Raw genomic sequence first — 19,206 nt, forward strand, 5'->3', positions numbered from 1 at the left:
TATATATATATATATATATATATATATATATATATATATATATATATATATATATATATATATGTATATATGTACATATATATGTATATATATAGGGGTCATGATAATAACATTGATAACAATGTGTTTTTCTCAAAGAGATCACAATTTATTATTTATTACTATTATTGTTGTAGTTTTTGTTTATTTTCTTCCCCCCAAAATATAAATGTGACAGGTTCCATGCTGAAATGTTTTTGCACAAACTGCTAGTTTCTAGCACAGGGATCATTAGGATTTGCAGAGCAGCAGGTGCTACACACAATCAGGAATAGCACGATCTTTTTCCGGGACAACCTCTTGACAATTCATAACTATTTTTCATGTTTCCTCATTGGTGGCTAATTTCTAAGAATGTGTTTATTTGTAGTCTTATTTTGCCTCAGTGGTGGTTATGTTTAGGGGTGGACCATCACCACATTGCCAGCTAGTAAAATAGTTACATTTTCCTGTGAGGTTGGCCATTTTTACACTATTAAGAACCTTTTGATGGAGGTTGAGATGTCAGCAAAGAAACTATATTTTAAGAATGTTTATTAAAAAATTGATTTTTCCCTTTGAAATGATACTTCAATAATCTAGTCTGTGTCAGACATCAAATCTTAATGTTTACTGTGCGCTTTTTATGTCATGAGATTTTATCATTCCTACTGTATTCTTTGTACCCTTTTACATTACCCTTTGCCGTCCCCTCCTCTCCTCTTGGTTACTTTTCTTCCTTTCCCCTGGCTGTATCGCTGTGACACAAAGAGGGAGAGGAGAGGAGTGTGTGTGTGTGTGTGTGGGGTGTGGGTGGGGTGTGTGTGTTGGAGGGGAGGGGGTTACTCAGTATAAAACCCTCAGACTGAGAAAACGCCTCTGCAAACATACCCTGTCTCTCCTTTATATCTGCTTCTCTCTCTCTCTCTCTCTCTTTCTGTCTCTCTCCCTTGCGCTGTCCTTCACTCCCATGCGCACACTCGCTCACTTCATCCTCTCTTCCTCTTTGCTGCCTCTGCCATCCCTCATTCTCTTCATTACCGAGTGCAACTCTGTCCACCAGACAATGGGATCGACTTTTAGGGAGAGCGTGTGAGCGCGTTTTCTCATGCATGCGCGTGCGTGTGTGTGAGTGCATATGCGTGCGAGTGAGACCGAGCGGATGTGGGATCTGTGTGAAAGCGCCTTCCTGCCAGCCCGCTGGATCCAGTGAGCCAGCTTAGCAAGCCGGGCGTGCACGGAGCCGGGCAAGCGTGTGCGAGCGTGTGCATGTGGGTCTCTTTTACCCTCACACGCTCCTCCACACGCTTGGGATCCTAGGGCTTGGCGCCTTTCCCCCGGGACCCCCCTGCACCCCTCTGTCTGTCTCTCTTTCTGCGGTCTCCTCTTCTCCAGCAGTCACCATTTCGGCTCCCGGCAGACCCACGCTGGCTGCCCAGCCACTCCCGCGCCTCAGCCTGGGCAGGAAGACCCTGGTGGCGGCCGCCGTAGGGGTCATGCTGGTGCTGGTGCTGGTGGTGCTCATCCCCGTGCTGGTCAGCTCCGTGAGCAATGACAACAGCCACTACGAGATGCTGGGCACCTGTCGAATGGTGTGCGACCCGTACCAGAACAAGGGCACCAGCACGGGCATCGCCAGCACCGGCTCTTCTGTGCAGGCCGAGGCCGAGGCTCTGGCCGACCACAGCAACATGCCTCCACCCTCCACGCTCCTCCAGGGGCCACAGGGGAAGCCGGGTCGGCCAGGCAAACCCGGACCTCCGGGGCCACCAGGGGAGCCAGGGCCCCCGGGTCCGATGGGGCCCCCGGGGGACCGGGGGGACAGGGGCCGAAGCGGGGTTCTGAGTCTGGGCAATGATGGAGCTATCAGCACGGTTACATACAACACGCACCCACGGGTGGCTTTCTACGCAGGACTGAAGAACCCACACGAGGGCTATGAGATCCTCAAGTTCGACGACGTGGTCACCAACCTCGGCAACAACTATGATGGCACTTCGGGCAAGTTCATCTGCAGCGTGCCGGGCACGTATTTCTTCATCTACCACGTCCTGATGAGAGGAGGTGACGGAACCAGCATGTGGGCTGACCTCTGCAAGAACGGACAGGTGAGTGCCACATCTCTCCGTGCATATGCATGTATATAGGCCCACATAAGTTAATCTTTTCCCCCAATGTTACTGTTTTCATTGTTTTCGTTTACATATATGTATATTTTCCCGATCGTGAAATCGTGTGGCGTATCTGCGAAGCGCATTTATTCATCTCGTGTTAGGCGCCGGTATTCACAGAGCGGATCTAAAATTAATTAAGCTGTTAATAATGACCCCACAGAGGACAAACGAGACTGTCGTTTCGCTCTCTCCTCTGCTTTTTTTGTTTGGTGTGAAACTGGTGGGAGACGCAGTAACATCTGCTCTGAGTTCCTCGTCCCCCCAGAGCACGCGGGTGAAGTTCGCACAGCTGCGGCGCCACAAACCCGGCGAGAAGACACGCGCTGAATGCGCTTAATGCGTGCTGACATTGCGCGCGTGTCCCCGTTAACAGAGGACAGAGAATCTGCCTCTACCTCTTTTATGCAATCGTCTTTGCATGGGACGCTTAAAAGTTTGCCGGTCCAAACTTTTTTATGAAGTGTCAGTATGTTTTAAAGCGGATGAAAGGATTTCTTTTTGTTTTTTTTTTCATCTTGGGATCACATATTTTATCAGGACGATTATCGTTACAGATAGGCTATTAAAGGAACAAAATACAATACGAGCCGGTAATTCTTTTGTTTACTCTAAGCCATACTCGTTTATTGTTTTAAAGTAAATGTTCAACCGCAGTTGCGGCTATTTTGCCCACAAAGCTCGGATCAGTTGACGTAAGGCTCCTTAATTAGAGGGCGCGAAAGAAAATGCCACAATCTGACAGAAATCGGCAGCGCATGCGAAATCGTGCAACTTCACGAACTTGTAATCACAGTGCCATGAAGACAAGCTACAGCCACAAACACGCCTTATTATCTCAGCATGCTTTCAGGAAACGACAATTTACTGTGCACGCTTTTTTTACTTTCTTCCCCTTCTTCTTTATATCTGTGCCTTCAATGCATTTTCACGCTCGCATCTCCCTCTTTTCAGAGTCGTTTTTTCCCCCCTCTTTTCAACGAGAAAATGTGCGGTTGTGCACTAGATTAATTGGCGTCAGTGCAGACGGAAACGGACAGAAGTGAAATGTGCAATGTTTAGCGATCTGATGCGCTTACGATTAGGGTCCGTTGCCACGGTTGTAATTCCTGATTCAGTATTTATTTGGAAACCGTTATATATTAATATTGCTGTGTTAAAGTGGTTTTGGCACGCGAGACTAACTCTCAGGTGGGAGAAAAAGCGCACGTGCAGCGTCATCCACTGAGTTTCTGCCTCACGCGCAACGGGGGAGCTGTGACAGATGGAATAGAATTAGACAGTAGACTTTAGAGTCTCTTCAGGATCTAACGAATCAGAAATAACATTATCATGCAATCAAATGTGTTTTAAAATAAACTTATGTCCTGTCAGACATTGAAAGAATCTTTAATAAACGACGTATATATATATAGCAACATATCAAGGTTTTCATCATTTTTAAATAATTAAGTTTGTTTTTTTGAATATTTTATTTATTTTGACTAATCTAAGCTTTATCTACTCTGATATGTCTTTAAATTTTGATTGTGCGCTTCGTTTAGTGCTTCGTTTAGAGTTACAGTTTGAATGTTTTATTAATAGCCTACAAAAATCAATCATTTAATGCATACACATCTATTAAACATTCTTCAGGTACGGTGTGCGATTTTTAACTTTTAATGCAGTTTAAGCTCTTTGTAGGCTCAAGTAGTCCAATTAACAGAAATAACTTACATGTCTCCATTTTCCCTCGATAACACCGACAAAGCGACCCATAAAAGTATGTTTGTGAACATGTATTTTTAACAATTTAACTGGATTTGCACCTGGAGTTGAAAACGGGGTGAGGAGAGCAGCACCTGGAGGGCGCGAGTGTTTTTAGTCTTTCCTTGGCCCGGAGGTCAGCGCGCGCGGGACGCGGCGTTGCCGCAGCAACCGGAGCTTTCGCGAGGCGGCCGATATTTCAGTCAGATAAATACAATTACCAAGGGTTATCCGACTGCCGCCGCGATCATCCAGCAGCCTCTGTTAAAGGAAATAGTTCAACTCCCATAAAGAAATTGTCACAACAGAAGGACCGCCAGACGTTGCCCAGAGGGTAAGCGGAAAAATGAAAGAGATAATAAAAGGAACCCAACAGTCACTGCAATATCTGAAATTGAAATATTTTTTTTTCCGTCTTCAACATGTCTTTAAACTCTATCTCCCTCTTTCTCCGTTCATATGTGCCTCACCACCCCCTCCATCTCTGTCTTTTTTTCTAAACCTTATTTAAAGTTAATCATGTTCTTCATTAGATCAAACCAAGCAGCTTGCTGAGACAGAGTCCTTGTAAGAACTGCCTGTCTTTTATACTCTAGTTGCCATATTAATTTAACTTGTCTGGTCCCTTTGTGCATTGACAATGTGGGCAAATCACGTCCTCTTAATTGAGATGAACACTTGCTTCTGTCACAAACGCATCTTTGATTTTGATTAAGTATGCTTTAATCTGAACCCAGACCTAGCAAGCGACCTCAGAGAAACACATTCGCAGCAGGAGGTTGAGGCCGTATACCTGTGTGAACTTCTCTGTTGTACAGCTTAAAAAGTTTGCCTGCTAACTTGCAATCTTCTCAAGTGCTGTTTCTTTGTTTTTCCCGTGCCCTAACTAGATTGCCTAAGCAAAACCATAAAAGAAGTACACTAATGGCAAAGGCAAGAGCAGGCAAAAACTGCTGGGAGCACAGTACAGCATTTATGGAGTGTGTGAAGGAAGAGCATTGGGGAGGGTGAGCATATGTTGTCGTAAAGCACCGTCTGTTGAACACAATGGGTCCTGATCTCTAGAGACCCTCCTCGCAGACACTTTAGGCAGACATGGGCGACGAGCCTTCCTCCCGAGAGCAAGCTAATCTTTATAAAGTGGTTACCGCCTCACTAATTAAACCGCTATTCCAGATCAGAGGAATTGCAGCAGCGTGTGTGTTTGAGAGAGAGAGTGGGCATACAGGACCTCGGGCGGGCCGCTGTTGGATGTGCCGTATTCAGAGAGTCTTGCGTCGTTCCCTAACAGTTTAAAAGAAACTTTTACTATTTAACTTTGTTGCAACCCTCTTACTCTCAGAATGCGGTGTGAAGGCAGTACCGTGTTTCTCAATGGCAGTGATGGAGTGCTAACAGACTTTTAGCTAGTCTGCTGCTTCCCTGTGGACTTGCTCTATTCTTCAAGCGGCCACTGACCGTACCGCCATACAAACCCACACAGCTGGTATGCAGGACGTCTACGTGCGAGAATGAGGAAGAACACTAAATAATATTTTTGTTCTGGTGAGACTGCAGTCTGTGTGGGAAAATATTAGCGCTCTGTTTACTACCACGTTGCGTACGCTTAATGGATTTTAGCTTTACACACAGCGGATGCATTCCTTTTCATCCATTTCCACTTTTCTGTCCAAGCTTCTTCTGTTTATTCCTCGCCATCTCAGCTTTCTTTTCTTAATTTGCCAAATTTTTCTCCGAAAAAATCCCATTTTTGCCAGATGGACATGTACAGATGCCTGTGCGTTCCTTTTGAAACTCCACCGGCTTTACAAGGAATTCCACTTCAAATGTGATAAAGGAGTGAGAAAGAATGAAAGGCTGGGAAAAGAAAAGGCGTTTGTTGTGTGCCAGAGAGTCTTTTTAATCGTAATTAAAAACTTTGAACCGCATCCAGATTGCGCTGGCACCTGTCCTCGTGTTCCTTCTGTTGATATTGTCATTAATCCACCCAAACCCATTCTGACTTCATTATAAGCAAATGCATCCAGGCACTCTTTGTGTTTCTCAAGAGGCTCCTTCGGGATAATCTTGCTATCTCAGACCACACTCGCACGAGCTCACACACTCACGCATGCTCAGATGGTCGAGCACAGTTATCTGAAGATTCACCTGTCTGGTTTACAGTTCATAAAGTATTGGATTTCAGTTTTTTTTTCCATGAAGTTTTCCAATGACTTAAAAGGGGTAAAAGAAAATGTTAAACTGGTAACATTTCTGTTGCTTTGCACGCATTAACAAATTTTTTTGTTCAATGAAAGTAAATGGAATAAAGTGAAACTTAATTAAAATATGTTCTTTAGCAGTTTCATAGCAGAAAGGAGTCATAGAGGGTTGGATCAACGTAGTTGTGTAAATTATGACAGAATTGTAATTTTTACATAAATTTTCTGTTAATCCTAGCATGACACTCCATTTTCCTTATTTGCTCACTCCTTCCTTAGGATATGTTTGGGAGCAGTGTATGCCGCTATGCAATTGCATGCATAAAATGTGCTAGTTAACATGACAAGAAGCAATACATATACAGTATGTGTAACACTGTTTGTGTGTGGAAATGCAGAACGCTTCACCATCTGGAACAGAAAAAAACATGTTTTTAATTACAGAGTTCAGTGTTCAATTATTAGAGTCAAACAAATTACTCATGTTTAATTACACAGCGCGCATAAATGCAAGTGTAGTTCAGTGGTATTTGGATGAAGAGAGAGACAAGTAACATGCTGCTGGAGCGAAAAAAACAACCCCAGGATCAATGCTATTTTTGCAGGAAACAGGAAAAAAGAACATACAGTATGGCTTATGCAATAATCTTTTCGGTTGAAGTACACCAGGTCTTTCGCTCGTCTTTTTAGTCATGAAACAAACTTATTATCCTTAAAATAATCAGAAAAAGTCTGCAGCATCTTTTAACAAGTCCAATAAGCAGTCCTCTTCAATAACAGCTTGTTAATTTGCGTCAAGTTGGAGGGTGTGCTTGTGTTTCAGTCAAACGCACTCTTCCCGCTCTCCACTCATCTAATCAGCTGTTGAGGCGCTGGGGCCGGGGCCTTTGCCCCCGATGCGATGTCTAATTGGACACTAAATTTGCCACCCAGTGGAGCAGAACATTAAAACCAGTATAATTGGGTGCTGTAGGGTTATTAGCACTGGATTTGCCTGTGCTGCGAAGAAATGCCACACATGTCAGATGTGTCTGGGTGTAACGGAGCAAGAGCTGCGAAGGAATCCATCATTTATTTATAGGCGAGGAACTATACTCTTAAAGCGCAGTCCTCCTGCACCTCAGCTCTATCAGTCAAATATCCAGCCCGGAGAGACTTCAGCAGTACTGTTGTGAGCGGGTATGGCGAATACGTGCACTAAAATAGCTGCCGCCTCACTGTTTGAATGACTGTGGCCTGGCTGGTGACTCAGGAGGAGACCCTCTTCTTCTTTTAATGAGCAGAAATCAACACTCGCACTGATACCCCAGTCATGTTTTCACGTGTTCTACGCACATAGATGCATGCAAACACACACACACACACATGCTCGTTCATGCTCTCTTGGGGAATAACAACTTGCCCCTTGGCGAAGTCCTTCTGAAAACATCTTGATGCTTCAATGATGTTTTTAATGACTCCTTCCACTTACTTCCACTCAGACGCTACAAACCTACATAGGTCCACTGCGACTCCCTCGCTCAGCCCACTTACTCGGTCGAATTAGTCAGCGCGTGTACGTGCGTGTTTAACACCTCGATCACCTCGGAAAATAAACAACAGCTACTGTAAGATAACAACTATCCGCCCGGCGCCAAATGATGAATAGGGCAATTCATGAAAAATGTATGCTACAGCAAAAAGCATGCGTTTCTCCCTCGCTCCCTCTCCTCATCTTTCTCCCCTTTTCCTTCAGTCTCCCCCAAGACTAGAATTACTGCACTATCCTCATTATGGTGCTGAGAGGAGGTGAGGCTACTCTATCACACCATAATGCGTTATAATGCAGCGGGATGTTTCATTATGCAGCTGCACTCCTCAAAGATTTCAGAGGGGCTTGGCGCAGAGGTCAGGGCGTTGTGTGCACACCACGAGCGAAACTAAAAGTTCAGCTTCACGGTGAACCACGTTTCCCTTTGGTGGAATATTTCTTGTCGATGTGAGGTCATTAGTTTAAATTGAGCTTGACTGACAGTCCTTTTAAACAAACCAATTAAAAGACATCTGTTTGTCAGTAACATTGCTTGCATCAGTTTGTCACTTTCTTGGTATGTGACGTATCAAGCTTTTTAAAAACTTCTTGAACAATTGTTATAAACTAAAGTTAGGAACTTTTGAAGGACACTCAAATATAATGTAAATGCAAACAAATGCAGGTATCCTTATTATTTTTTGTAAATTTTGTGTGTCTGATTTCTGGTCTCATCCCCTTCCAGCTATTTTTAGCTGTGCAAAACAGTTCATTTTGCAGCTTAATATTGCAAACTGGTGTGTCTTGCCATATTATCTTAATGCATTATCTTAATTATGAACATGGTGGTTTGTAATGCAAACAGTTTTACTGTTTACTGCACTTTGCTGTTCTTCTCATGAACCAGAAACCTCACATATTCTGAAAAATTAGGTGGATATAAAGGCAAAATCCAAAAATAGAAAGGCAGAAATGCTGTATATATTTTTATGTATAACGGCATAATTATATTGCGGTAAAAGTAGTAATTGTTTTCATTCTTTTAATCAACTTTTTTCATCCATATATTGTGCATTTTATTTAAATTTTATATGAATTCAAATTTTATTGGTATAGCACTTTTTAAGTAAACTTCAGAAAGATTCAAACCAGAGAATATTTCGGTAAGCTACAGTTGTGTGTGTGTGTGTGTGTGTGTGTGTGTGTGTGTGTGTCTGTGGGCTGATATGACAGAAACACTGTCATGTAAACTGCAGAAATGTAAACTCCAATTGGAGTAATGAATTGGGTAATTGCATGCTGTAAACTACCTGGCTGTTTTGTAAACCATTATTAGAATATATGACTATCAAATGACTTTTCTAAGACTTTTCTAATTCTAAAAACCTTTTTTTTAATTTCCCCTCCAGAATTTCTTTTGCGGGGGTTATTTTGCGAACTGTCTTCCTCGACTTCATCTTTTTAAACTGTGTATGAATCAGCCTGTTTAGATGTCTTTTAGATGCACAAGTGTGAGTAACTGATGGAAAGCTGCTCTGGCATTAGCTGATGGCTGCTGGCATCTTCTTCTCTAGCCAGCTGGCCCTCGTCTATCATGGCCATCAGCAGACGACATTATTATTTAAACTCCTTCTGAGTAATATCTTCATTAGGAGAACTTCAGAAGTTTCATAAAAACATTTCTCTTTCAGCGCTGTTCATCGCTCATTCTCAATGCAAACACCACTGCCCCTTTCCTCTCAAACAGTTTTAATCATTGTTTAAACATTATATCAGTGTTATTTAAGTATTCCCGGAGATCGCTGACAAGACAAAGAGCAGCTGGGTAGATTAATCTCTCCGGCTTTCTCTGCATGGTGGTGCGACAGATGGAAATGAAAGCGTGGCACCTTCACTTTTGTTCTCCACTACTTATCTTGCCCTTAATCAGGTTTGCTTTGCTAATAAACCCAAGTGAAAAAGGAGCACATGGATGTCTCTAATGTCCTCAGGAATTTCACACAAGCAGCGAACATCTGGCTTGCTCTCATTCGCGAGGGGATTTTTCTCCAAGCGCTGCATGAAGTGCTCCACTAAGCCTCGATCAGAGATGCAGCTCACAGTCCACCTTTTAAGTATAATTAGAGACAGGCGCATGCCTCAATTGAACCACACTACGGCTAACTGACTAAGAGTCTGTAATGCGGTACGAGAAGTCAACTGGTGTCAGTCACAGTGTAAAAAAAAAAAAAAAAAGAAAGAGAGAAGGAAACAGGGGGACATGGAGACAGCAGGATGTGTCCTTTAGGATTAGGTTGCTTTTCATAGATGAAATATCGTTGCGAGACAGATCAGTCTCTGGCAGGGAGACGCTGCTGACATCTGTAAGAATATCCACTGGCTACTACTGCGTTTCAGCCGCAGCACGCTTAATCTCTCCATTGACTGTATTAAGAAATTGAGCCATGGATAAGGCATAAGTTTTGGTTTACTATGGTGTAGTTTTGTGTATTTTTGGCTTTAATAAAGCAAATTTTAAGCCAGATTTTAAAACTGATCAGATGTTCTGAAACAAACCTTCCAAACAATAAACTAGAGTTTGATAAATTTTAAAAAGTGTAAATGTTTAGTGACCATTGCAAATACTGGTGTTATTACATTATTACATTGCTATATTATATTCCTAATGCCGTTTTTTTATACTTCTTTTCATCAGAGAATCCTGGAGAAAAAACAGTAGCACATTTTTCATTAAAACATTAAGCAGCAAAAACTGTTTTCAGCATTGATAATGAAAAGAGTGATAATAGTGATTAATAACCACTGATCAGCAAATAACCAAATTAGAATGATATCTGAAACATTATCTGAAGATTGTAGTGATAATATGCTTAAAATTTAGTTTTTATAATCACAGGAATAAATTACATTTTAAAATATATAAAAATAGAAAACATTTTTATATATATAATATATATTTCACTTTATTTTCTATCATATAAATGCAGCCTTGGTGTGCAGAGAAGTAAACATCTTAATTATGACTGTACGCATAAAAAAGCAACACTGAAGATTATTCAGTGGTTTCTTTACTTGGGTAAGTAGATGTCTTATCCCGAATCTACGCATGCTTAAATTTGAGTAAATAGAATTATGCCTGACAATGTGCTATGTATAGGCCTTTGGATCTGTGGTCCATCTCATAAATTGTACAGAGAGTACGCTTTCAAAGTCAAAAAGGCATTCCATGATGAAGTCTATAAAAACATGTAATGTATGTTCTCTCGGCACACACCAACTGTTTTCTGAAACAGGGATAAACAGATGTGTGTCAAAGTACGGCCGCTGGTTTCCTCTGTTTGAAATGCTGAATGCAGACTATCTGTCCCCTTAACCCAGCCCTAAAGCCCTGCAATGTCTTTGGACTTACATTCTTTGACTTTCCCCGACTATACCGCCTCCCTTTTTTATTTGTTCCCCATAGACCTGGCTTCCAGCTATTTCACTCACTGTTTAAAGCAACATTCTGGGTTAAATACACTATAAGCATTTGCTATTGATTCAATACAATACTGTATTATTTCAATTCAAAATTGAGTTTGAAAGAAAACATAATGCAAAGAAAGTCTATGGGTCAAATGCACAACCGTTTTAATACACGTAAATAAACACAATTTTTGTTTGTTTTTACAACTAAGTTAGGATTATAATTATTTTTCGTATAAAATCGACCGAAAGAACCCTGAATATTCCTTTAAATCTCAATGTTTACTGCAATGACTGTCTTTGTTAATGATTTTGTTTGGGACTCTGCTAACAGAGATGCTCCGGGGGCATCATAAAGAAAAGATTTATCGTGAACCTCTAAGAGGCAATTGATACACACATCTTTCTATTTGATTTCTATTTACACAAAGTTTGAAATGCCTTGTGGTGTCTCCTCATTGCTTTAGATATCATTTATAGTCACAGTGGCTTTACCAATGAAATCATTTTTATAGTATTGTCAATCAGAACACAGTTCCTGTCTTCATAAGAGTTAAGCGTAGATTTCGGCTGCAGTTCAATTGCTTTTTAATTACCCTGAAATGATATCCAATCGCAGCCAACAGCGGAAGTCCGGCCTCCCAAAGGAGGCTAATATTAAAAAAAAAAAGATTAAAACGTGTTTCATCGAAATCCCCTCCAACAAATCCCACGCACTCCCCGGGCACTAAGAGCTCACCCTTTAATAAGGCCGCTGTGCAGGCTGTGTGTGCTAAAGGCGGATTATTTGATATTAATATGCACCGGACGATTGTCACCATGGATTCAGAATAGCAGACTTTGTTTGCACATCGATATTAGACTCACCAGATTTAATCAAGAAGGTAAACAATGAATTGAAAAAAGATAGAGAATAAAAAGAGAGACTGAGCGACACAGAGTCATCGGGGTTGAGTGATGGGCAAGTCCTCTTTCATTTTGACCGGCAGAGCCTTTATGCGACGACAAGGATTTATTGAATTGAATGTGCCATCCATGGCAAACATTATTTCATTAGGTAACTAAAAATGGCACAGAGACTCAGAAATTGATAGCAAATTTTACAAACAATTACAAAGAAACGGCAACAGGAATTTTGTAGTGTCTTTACAAAATGTTTCATTGCGTCATTTTGATTTGAATTTGATTTGAGGTTGTTGGTGAGAAGAAACTTTAGGCTTCAGGGTGGCAGACAAACGTAAGGAATAATGTAATATTTGGAAAGTATAGATGATGGCAGAGAAGTAACTCGTGGAGAATTTATAGTGCCTTTAAAAATTTTGAAGTAATCAGTCAATGAGAGGTCAAATGTACAGAAAGTATTTTTTACAAATATAAAAGGCACATTTACTAGGCGTTGAGGTGGGACAGTGAAGATGGTGGACAGATGGTCACAAGGTCAGGGTCTCTCTGTCTCTCTCAAGCCATTCTCATCTACATCACCGGTTGTCTGCTCTTCTTACCTGAGCTATTGATCATCTGCTCTCGGCCTCTCAGACCTTGAGATATGGACATAGATGGAAACAGAAATTAGAAAGAGAAGAAAGGAAAGAGAGACAGAGAACTGAACGTCCTAAAATGATGCAGAAAACAAATTGGATGGAAGACAAGCAGGGCAAGAGATTTATAAAAGAGAACATGACATATGACAAGAGAGACTCAAATAGATGAGAAAAGGTTCCTTTGCTTAAAGGAAGGATGTTAACCACACAGAATGTACAATGTTTGCAGAAAGGGTTTGGATAATGTATGAATTTATTAGCATTCATTTTAAAGAAATGGTGCACAAGCATACTTTTTACGAATGACCTAAAAAAAACAAACAAACGAAAAGCTGTTTAAAGGTATAAAACAAAAGATTTGGTAATTTGGTTTGATGTTGTGTTGGTTTCCCAGGCTTTCAGCCAAACTAAGGTCTACTTGAAGAAATTTAATTAAATATTTAGATAATTTCAACACTTTTACATTTTTATGGTTAATGGTTAAATGACAGAAAGGCGGGTATGGATACAATATTTGATTTTTTTCAGTAAATGTATTGTTTGATGAATTATTTTGTCTTGTGTGGCGATTTTAACAACAACATGACATTTCATCTTGTATGAAAACCCTTAAACAAATACACACCCACACAAATACTTCAAATTCTCAGTCTTTTATTTTGATTAAATACTGGTGAAATTCTATCAACTTCTGTCCACAGAAATGTTTGAAATTTTCTTACAAATAAAGTTATTAACTTTCCACCAATTCACAAACCTCCTGCAGTTCTCTTGCAACCTCCCATTTATAAGAAACCATAGTCTAATGCAAAAGAAATCATATATTTCAAGCATGATTTCACTGTCCAAATATTCCAATCTAGTCACTGTAAATATACAGATGTGCCAGAGACTTCATCCAAGATTTCTGGTTGTAGAGCTGCCAAATCTCACTCTTTTTTTGTCACATTTCTCTCCATTCCTTCTTCCTCTGTGCTCTGTCCATCATAATTAAAGAACACATTACAGTCTCAGGCTGACAAACTCACTGCCATTCAGCCCAAAATGAAAACTAATGAGAAGGCTCCGCTGTGTTTGCTGATCCCGCTGCATCCCTAAGGAGGACTGGTCCAGCTCTCTAGATGATGGAAAGCTCCAGATCGCTCTTTCTCTGGCTCATAAAGTGGACACTAAAAGAGGAGGGTGAATTTCGGGCAGTGTCACTCAGGCAGCGCAGCACTCTTACACTGGCACATTCGGTAAACAATGCGTCCGATCAATAAGGAATGATTCTGGCAAGAGCTGCCTCAGCACAAAACTGAAAACACAGCAGAATTATTCGATTTGATGGAATTGACAGCTCTTTTCAAGATAGCTTCTATCTTAATATTCTCTCTCTCTTTGTTTCTTTATTGCATTTTCCTCCACAATTTGCTTTGTCACTAAAATCATAAACTGATATGGTCCTATAGAGATTTTAGTGGCTACCTTTGAAATTCAGAGCTAATTTGCCTAAATTGAATCAATCCAATTTACAAACGTTTGCCTTTTGCTGTTACTTTTTTGGGCTATTTACCAAATAAATGCGCTTAAAGCATTTTAAAATATTTTAAGAATTTAATATAAGAATCCGAAGTATTCCATGTTTAATAAACCTGGATATTCATACATTTCTGTGTAATCACAGAGAAGAGTATCTGCAGATTGAGCTTGAGTAAAGTGTATTTAGCAGCAGCTGGTCAAACCAGCGTTCCACCTTTACCCATTACACATCAGCACCGCAACCTCATGTGTCCCTCTACAGCCACCATACCACAGCCCAAACATCCATATGGCCTTGACCTCAGGGAATCCCCTCTGCCAGGATCTTTCCTGGGTGTTTGTGTGGACGAACGAAATTAGACAGCTAAACACGCACATGCAAACACCAGCCAACATTTCTGTGGGACAGGTGGTGATATGTGCCTGGCTAATAAAGCTAGCCATTTACTCAAGCAACACAAACATACTATCTCCAATCCAAAACCGAGAGAGCTGCCTCGCTGCTCACCGTCTACATAAGCAGCGGCCTTCTAAGGCAGATTCTCAAAGGCAGAGATTCTACACAAATAGCTCCACACAAGTATGACTCAAGCAACCGATTTCAATAGATTTTGACCAAAGTACCTTTTTAAGGAAAGTCAGTTCTCTCAGCGGCATTTGCAACGCCTCCTAACAGCTATTTCAAGCATGCTAAAAGACCAACCCCTCCACTTGAACAGGGAAATACTTAAATCTCAAAAACTGCTTGCCAAACTCACATATTTTGAATCAGCAACTAATTCTGGCATGAACCCATAATTGTTTATTTTTAATATATTAAAGGATTATTTATATATTTATTTATAAGCAGAACGGTATATTAGTCGAAAACGCACATATTAGGTCACAGGCTTATATATAATAATCTACCTATACATACATACACATCATCAGTCATACAATGCATTATAGGCATGTTTGCAATACTGGTTATAAAATGTGTTTTCAACTAATTTACCTTGTAGAATGCATATTTTTTTCACGTGTCATAAATGCAGTGACATCTTAAAATGTGTCTGAAATTTATATATAAAAAGTGTAAAAGGTTTAAAAAAAAAAAGGCTGAAATGAAAAAATGAAAATTCTTTTATTTTCTTGTATGGAACACAAAAACATCTCAGTGTTTTTGGCCCAGTCAGTTGGGTCCTTTGTTGTTTTGAAACCCATTGACTTTCTCTGTATAAGGTAACACAGTTCTTCAGAATGTATTTTTTTGTGTTTCACAGCATAAAGAAAGTCGTACATGTTTGGAATGACATGAACTACTGTGGGTGGCCTGTTAAAATTTCCTTTCATACAAGGTACAAAAAAAAAAGGATTTATCAAAATGTGTAAATGCAACTTGCTGCACAGAGTATGTACATTGTACGTACGCAAAAAAAAAGCAAAGTGAATTCATTCCTGACCCTTCCCCTTCGAGAAACCCTCTTCCCTTCACAGTATATTTCTTCCCAGTATTGCCAATGAGTGCAAGCCACATTGTGTGGGAGGGACACACATACACACTCCAACTCCGCCACACACACTGCTGTTGATTATAATAGTGTATCGGGGTTTGCTCTAACACCCTCTGCCTACGGAGCTCTCCCTCGAGTCTGCAAAAACCTTTCAAACAGAACTCTTAATTAGATGGAACAGAGGTCATCTAGAACCAGAACACAAGGACACACAAATACACTCCCACACAAACACTTCCTTCCTTCCCTCTTTTTCTGTAATAAATAACATAGACATTAGCACTTATCAGAAGCTGAACTTTCTGTCTGATAATGAAAAAAAAAAAAAAAAGTTGGCCTGTCATATTCATTGCTTTTAAAACACGTTCACATTTCACAGCTTGTTGTGAGTGAGATCCAGGCAGTACATATTCATGCCTTCACCACCAGCTCAAACGTTCATTCACCAGACAGATTACAGAAATCCTCAGCAATTTCCCCAACGCTGTTGTGTGGTACTCGAACAAATCCACACATATTAAATCCATCCGTGTCTCAATCTTTTCCCAGCCCGCTCAGGTGAGCGAGAACAGTTGTCATAAATTTGAAGCCAATCTGAATGTGTGTCAACGCTTGCGTGTTTTCATGCATCCCGGAGTCTTATGTGTTGGTGGATATCTGATACTTCCTGTTTAATGAGGGAGATTTAACCTTCGGAGACATTACGGATTTTAAGTATCAGAGTCAGAATAGGAGATCGTCACTAAGTTTAAACTCTCATAGCATGATTTGTCTTTAATACCTGGAGAAAGCTATCCATTAGCATTCCAATACATCTCAATGGCAGTTGCTTGGCTGGAGCAGGACCTATTCAGTATGGCATGTGAAATCTGTCATCTTTGCCATTTTTATGATCCAATCAACTAAGATGTTGCTTACATAAATCATTTTGAATAGTTTAAGATGTTTTGGGATGTAGATGGTGTAGTTGCAGCGTCTGCCGACCATCTTCCAGAGCTTGCTAACTGCTAAACCTTAGCCAACTGTGTCAGACAGACATTGTTTTCTATTGCTAATGCCCCTTGTTCGTTGTCTCTCTCTTTCTCGTGTAGGTGCGAGCCAGCGCAATCGCTCAAGATGCTGATCAGAACTATGACTACGCCTCAAACAGTGTGATTCTGCATCTAGACGCTGGCGATGAAGTCTACATCAAACTGGATGGTGGCAAAGCCCACGGGGGCAACAACAACAAATACAGCACATTCTCTGGCTTCATTCTTTACGCCGACTGAATATGTGAGCACAGAGGAAAAGCAGTCGGAAAGAAAGAAATATAGTGAAAGGAAAGTAGAAGTGAAGGAAGGAAGGAGCATTTAACATCCCAGCGCTTTATTTTACCAGGATCTCTCCATCGCTTCAGCACGCATTCTTACAGAAAGAGACTCAGTGGAACGAGGGTTCAGTAGCTTCTCTTCGAATCACCTTATTGATCGATTAAAGACAAGGAAATAAAGTGATAAGAAAGTGACGTTTTTCTCTTTCTGTGTTGAAAGGGCATTTTTGTCTTTCTTGTTTTAAGACTCCAAGAGTGACTGGCAGAGATCTTTAACCTCACCCTCATGTGCTTTTCCTTTTGCCCACAGATATCTAATGTTAAAAATATCCCTGACAACCTGTGGAAAAAAGTATGTCGCTTTTGAAGGATATGTGGATCTGATGACAACTTAATGTATTCATATAATTCTAACGCTCGTGTCCGATTCCTCCTTACCTCTACATTGGACAGAGCACCCCCTGTTGGCTGTTGTTGGTAACTGGTTTCCATCCGCATTCTTTTCGTATGTGTTGTACTCTGTTGGGACTGCGGTAGCTGATGAGCGTTGTGAATGAATGTTATTCCTTACGAGCACTTGATACTCAATTTAGACAATTGATACTCTGCTACTCCTACGACTCCTTTCCTCCCCTGTCAATTAGCACTCAACCCTAATCTCGCTCCTCTGTCACCTCCTGCCCCTCCAGAAACACCAGATGACTTATAATAGTGGAAACTCTTTTTTTTATGAACGGGACGGCTTAAAGGATGCTTATGTATGTTTTAGTTTCAGTAAACTTACTGTAGAATGAATGGAGAGCATGTGATGGACGCATAAACAGGATATTTTTCTGAAGCTAAATTTAAAATTAAAATCAAAGCATAACAGAAAAGAGTTTTAACATTCGGTGGCGTTTTAAATTATAACAACCACCTAGCCACAGTATTGCTACTTTGTAGTGATTATTATTTATAAGCGGCAAAAATCTGATACCAGAAGTGTTTGCTTAAAAAAGCGAGTGATTTTGAAGAGGGCTGGAGGATGAGTTGAGGTGCTGTTGAGGGGCTTCACTTGTCACTCAATCATTCCTGCTAACAAATGCAACAACATGCAGTGCCAATATTTACACGGTAATATTTTATTTCGGTGGGACGAACGAATGTGAGAAAATTTGTAAGTGTGTACGTGAGTGTGAGAGTGTGTTAGTGTGTATGTGTACCAACACCAGAGCATGAACTATATTTCGTCTTTGCCACATTACTGGTTTGAGAAATGTTCTATGCTTTAGCCGGTCAAAGATGTGATATAGAGCCAATGAGATTGCATCAGACACGTTTAGCTAAGCCTCTACAGAGAAGATATAAAAGAAACAATAAAGCTGTAAATTAAATAAATCTATGCTATGTTTGTCAGTCCTACTCTATCTTTTGGAAATGTTGAATAAATTTAAATAACAAATGGGATTTTTGGAGTCGTTTGTGGTGTAATGATTTTTTTTGTTCAATGCGAGAAAACAGTTTTTGGGAAACACAAACCATTTGCATATATCTTCCAATTTATCTAATACCTCACATAATAGCCTATTTAATACACGCTTTAGTCATTTCAAATTACATCAGAATAAATAGGGAGGCAAGGAAGATTTGCGTTTATGCCTCTGCTTCTTATCCATCCGCTGCTTTTTCTTCCTCCCGTCTCTCTATTTTTATCTCGTACCTGTCACCTGGCCTGACTCACAAAAGCACGTAGGGAAAAAACACAGCTGTAAACTTAACAAAAGCTTTCATTAAGTGTGCCTCATTGCTTGATTCACGTTGTCACCTCTGTTGCGTCTCAGGACACTTTCTTCCAGAGGACACATTCAAACAGCCAGGGCTGGTGTTCAGAGCAGTCGTTCCCACTGAGACAGGAGAAAGAGAGAGATGTTGGCAGATATTTGCGAAATGCATCACATCAAGTGATATCCTGCGAGGTATTTACATGAGTTCTGCTCATAAGCTGACGGCAACTGCAAGATGTTTACCTTTAAAAATAATAAAAGGCATTATAAAAAAGCAGGTTTTTTATATTCCACAAGACAACTGATTGTAAAGATAGCATCTTGTTCAAAAGTTTACCAGCATTCGTTTTTGTTTGTCCTGAGCAGTGAAGGTGCCTACTGGTACGAAAAATCTTGGTATGGTTTTGCGGTATGTTTTGCACATTTTACCTTTTTAATTTCATCGGTATGCGATAACGAGGT

The 19,206-nt window shown here is 40.5% G+C and overlaps 1 protein-coding gene across 1 annotated transcript; it reads left to right on the forward strand.

Annotated features, from left to right (window-relative positions):
* Positions 1-915: 915 nt before the first annotated feature.
* Positions 916-18,422, forward strand: LOC122341817 (C1q-related factor). The gene is made up of 2 exons (XM_043235460.1): positions 916-2,126; positions 16,761-18,422. Exons 1-2 carry the CDS (start codon positions 1,515-1,517, stop codon positions 16,938-16,940), a joined length of 792 nt encoding a protein of 263 aa, XP_043091395.1. The 5' UTR covers positions 916-1,514; the 3' UTR covers positions 16,941-18,422.
* The last annotated feature ends 784 nt before the right edge of the window (positions 18,423-19,206 follow it).

This window comes from Puntigrus tetrazona, chromosome 3 (genome assembly GCF_018831695.1).
Source record: "Puntigrus tetrazona isolate hp1 chromosome 3, ASM1883169v1, whole genome shotgun sequence".
Classification (NCBI taxonomy): Eukaryota; Metazoa; Chordata; class Actinopteri; order Cypriniformes; family Cyprinidae; genus Puntigrus; species Puntigrus tetrazona.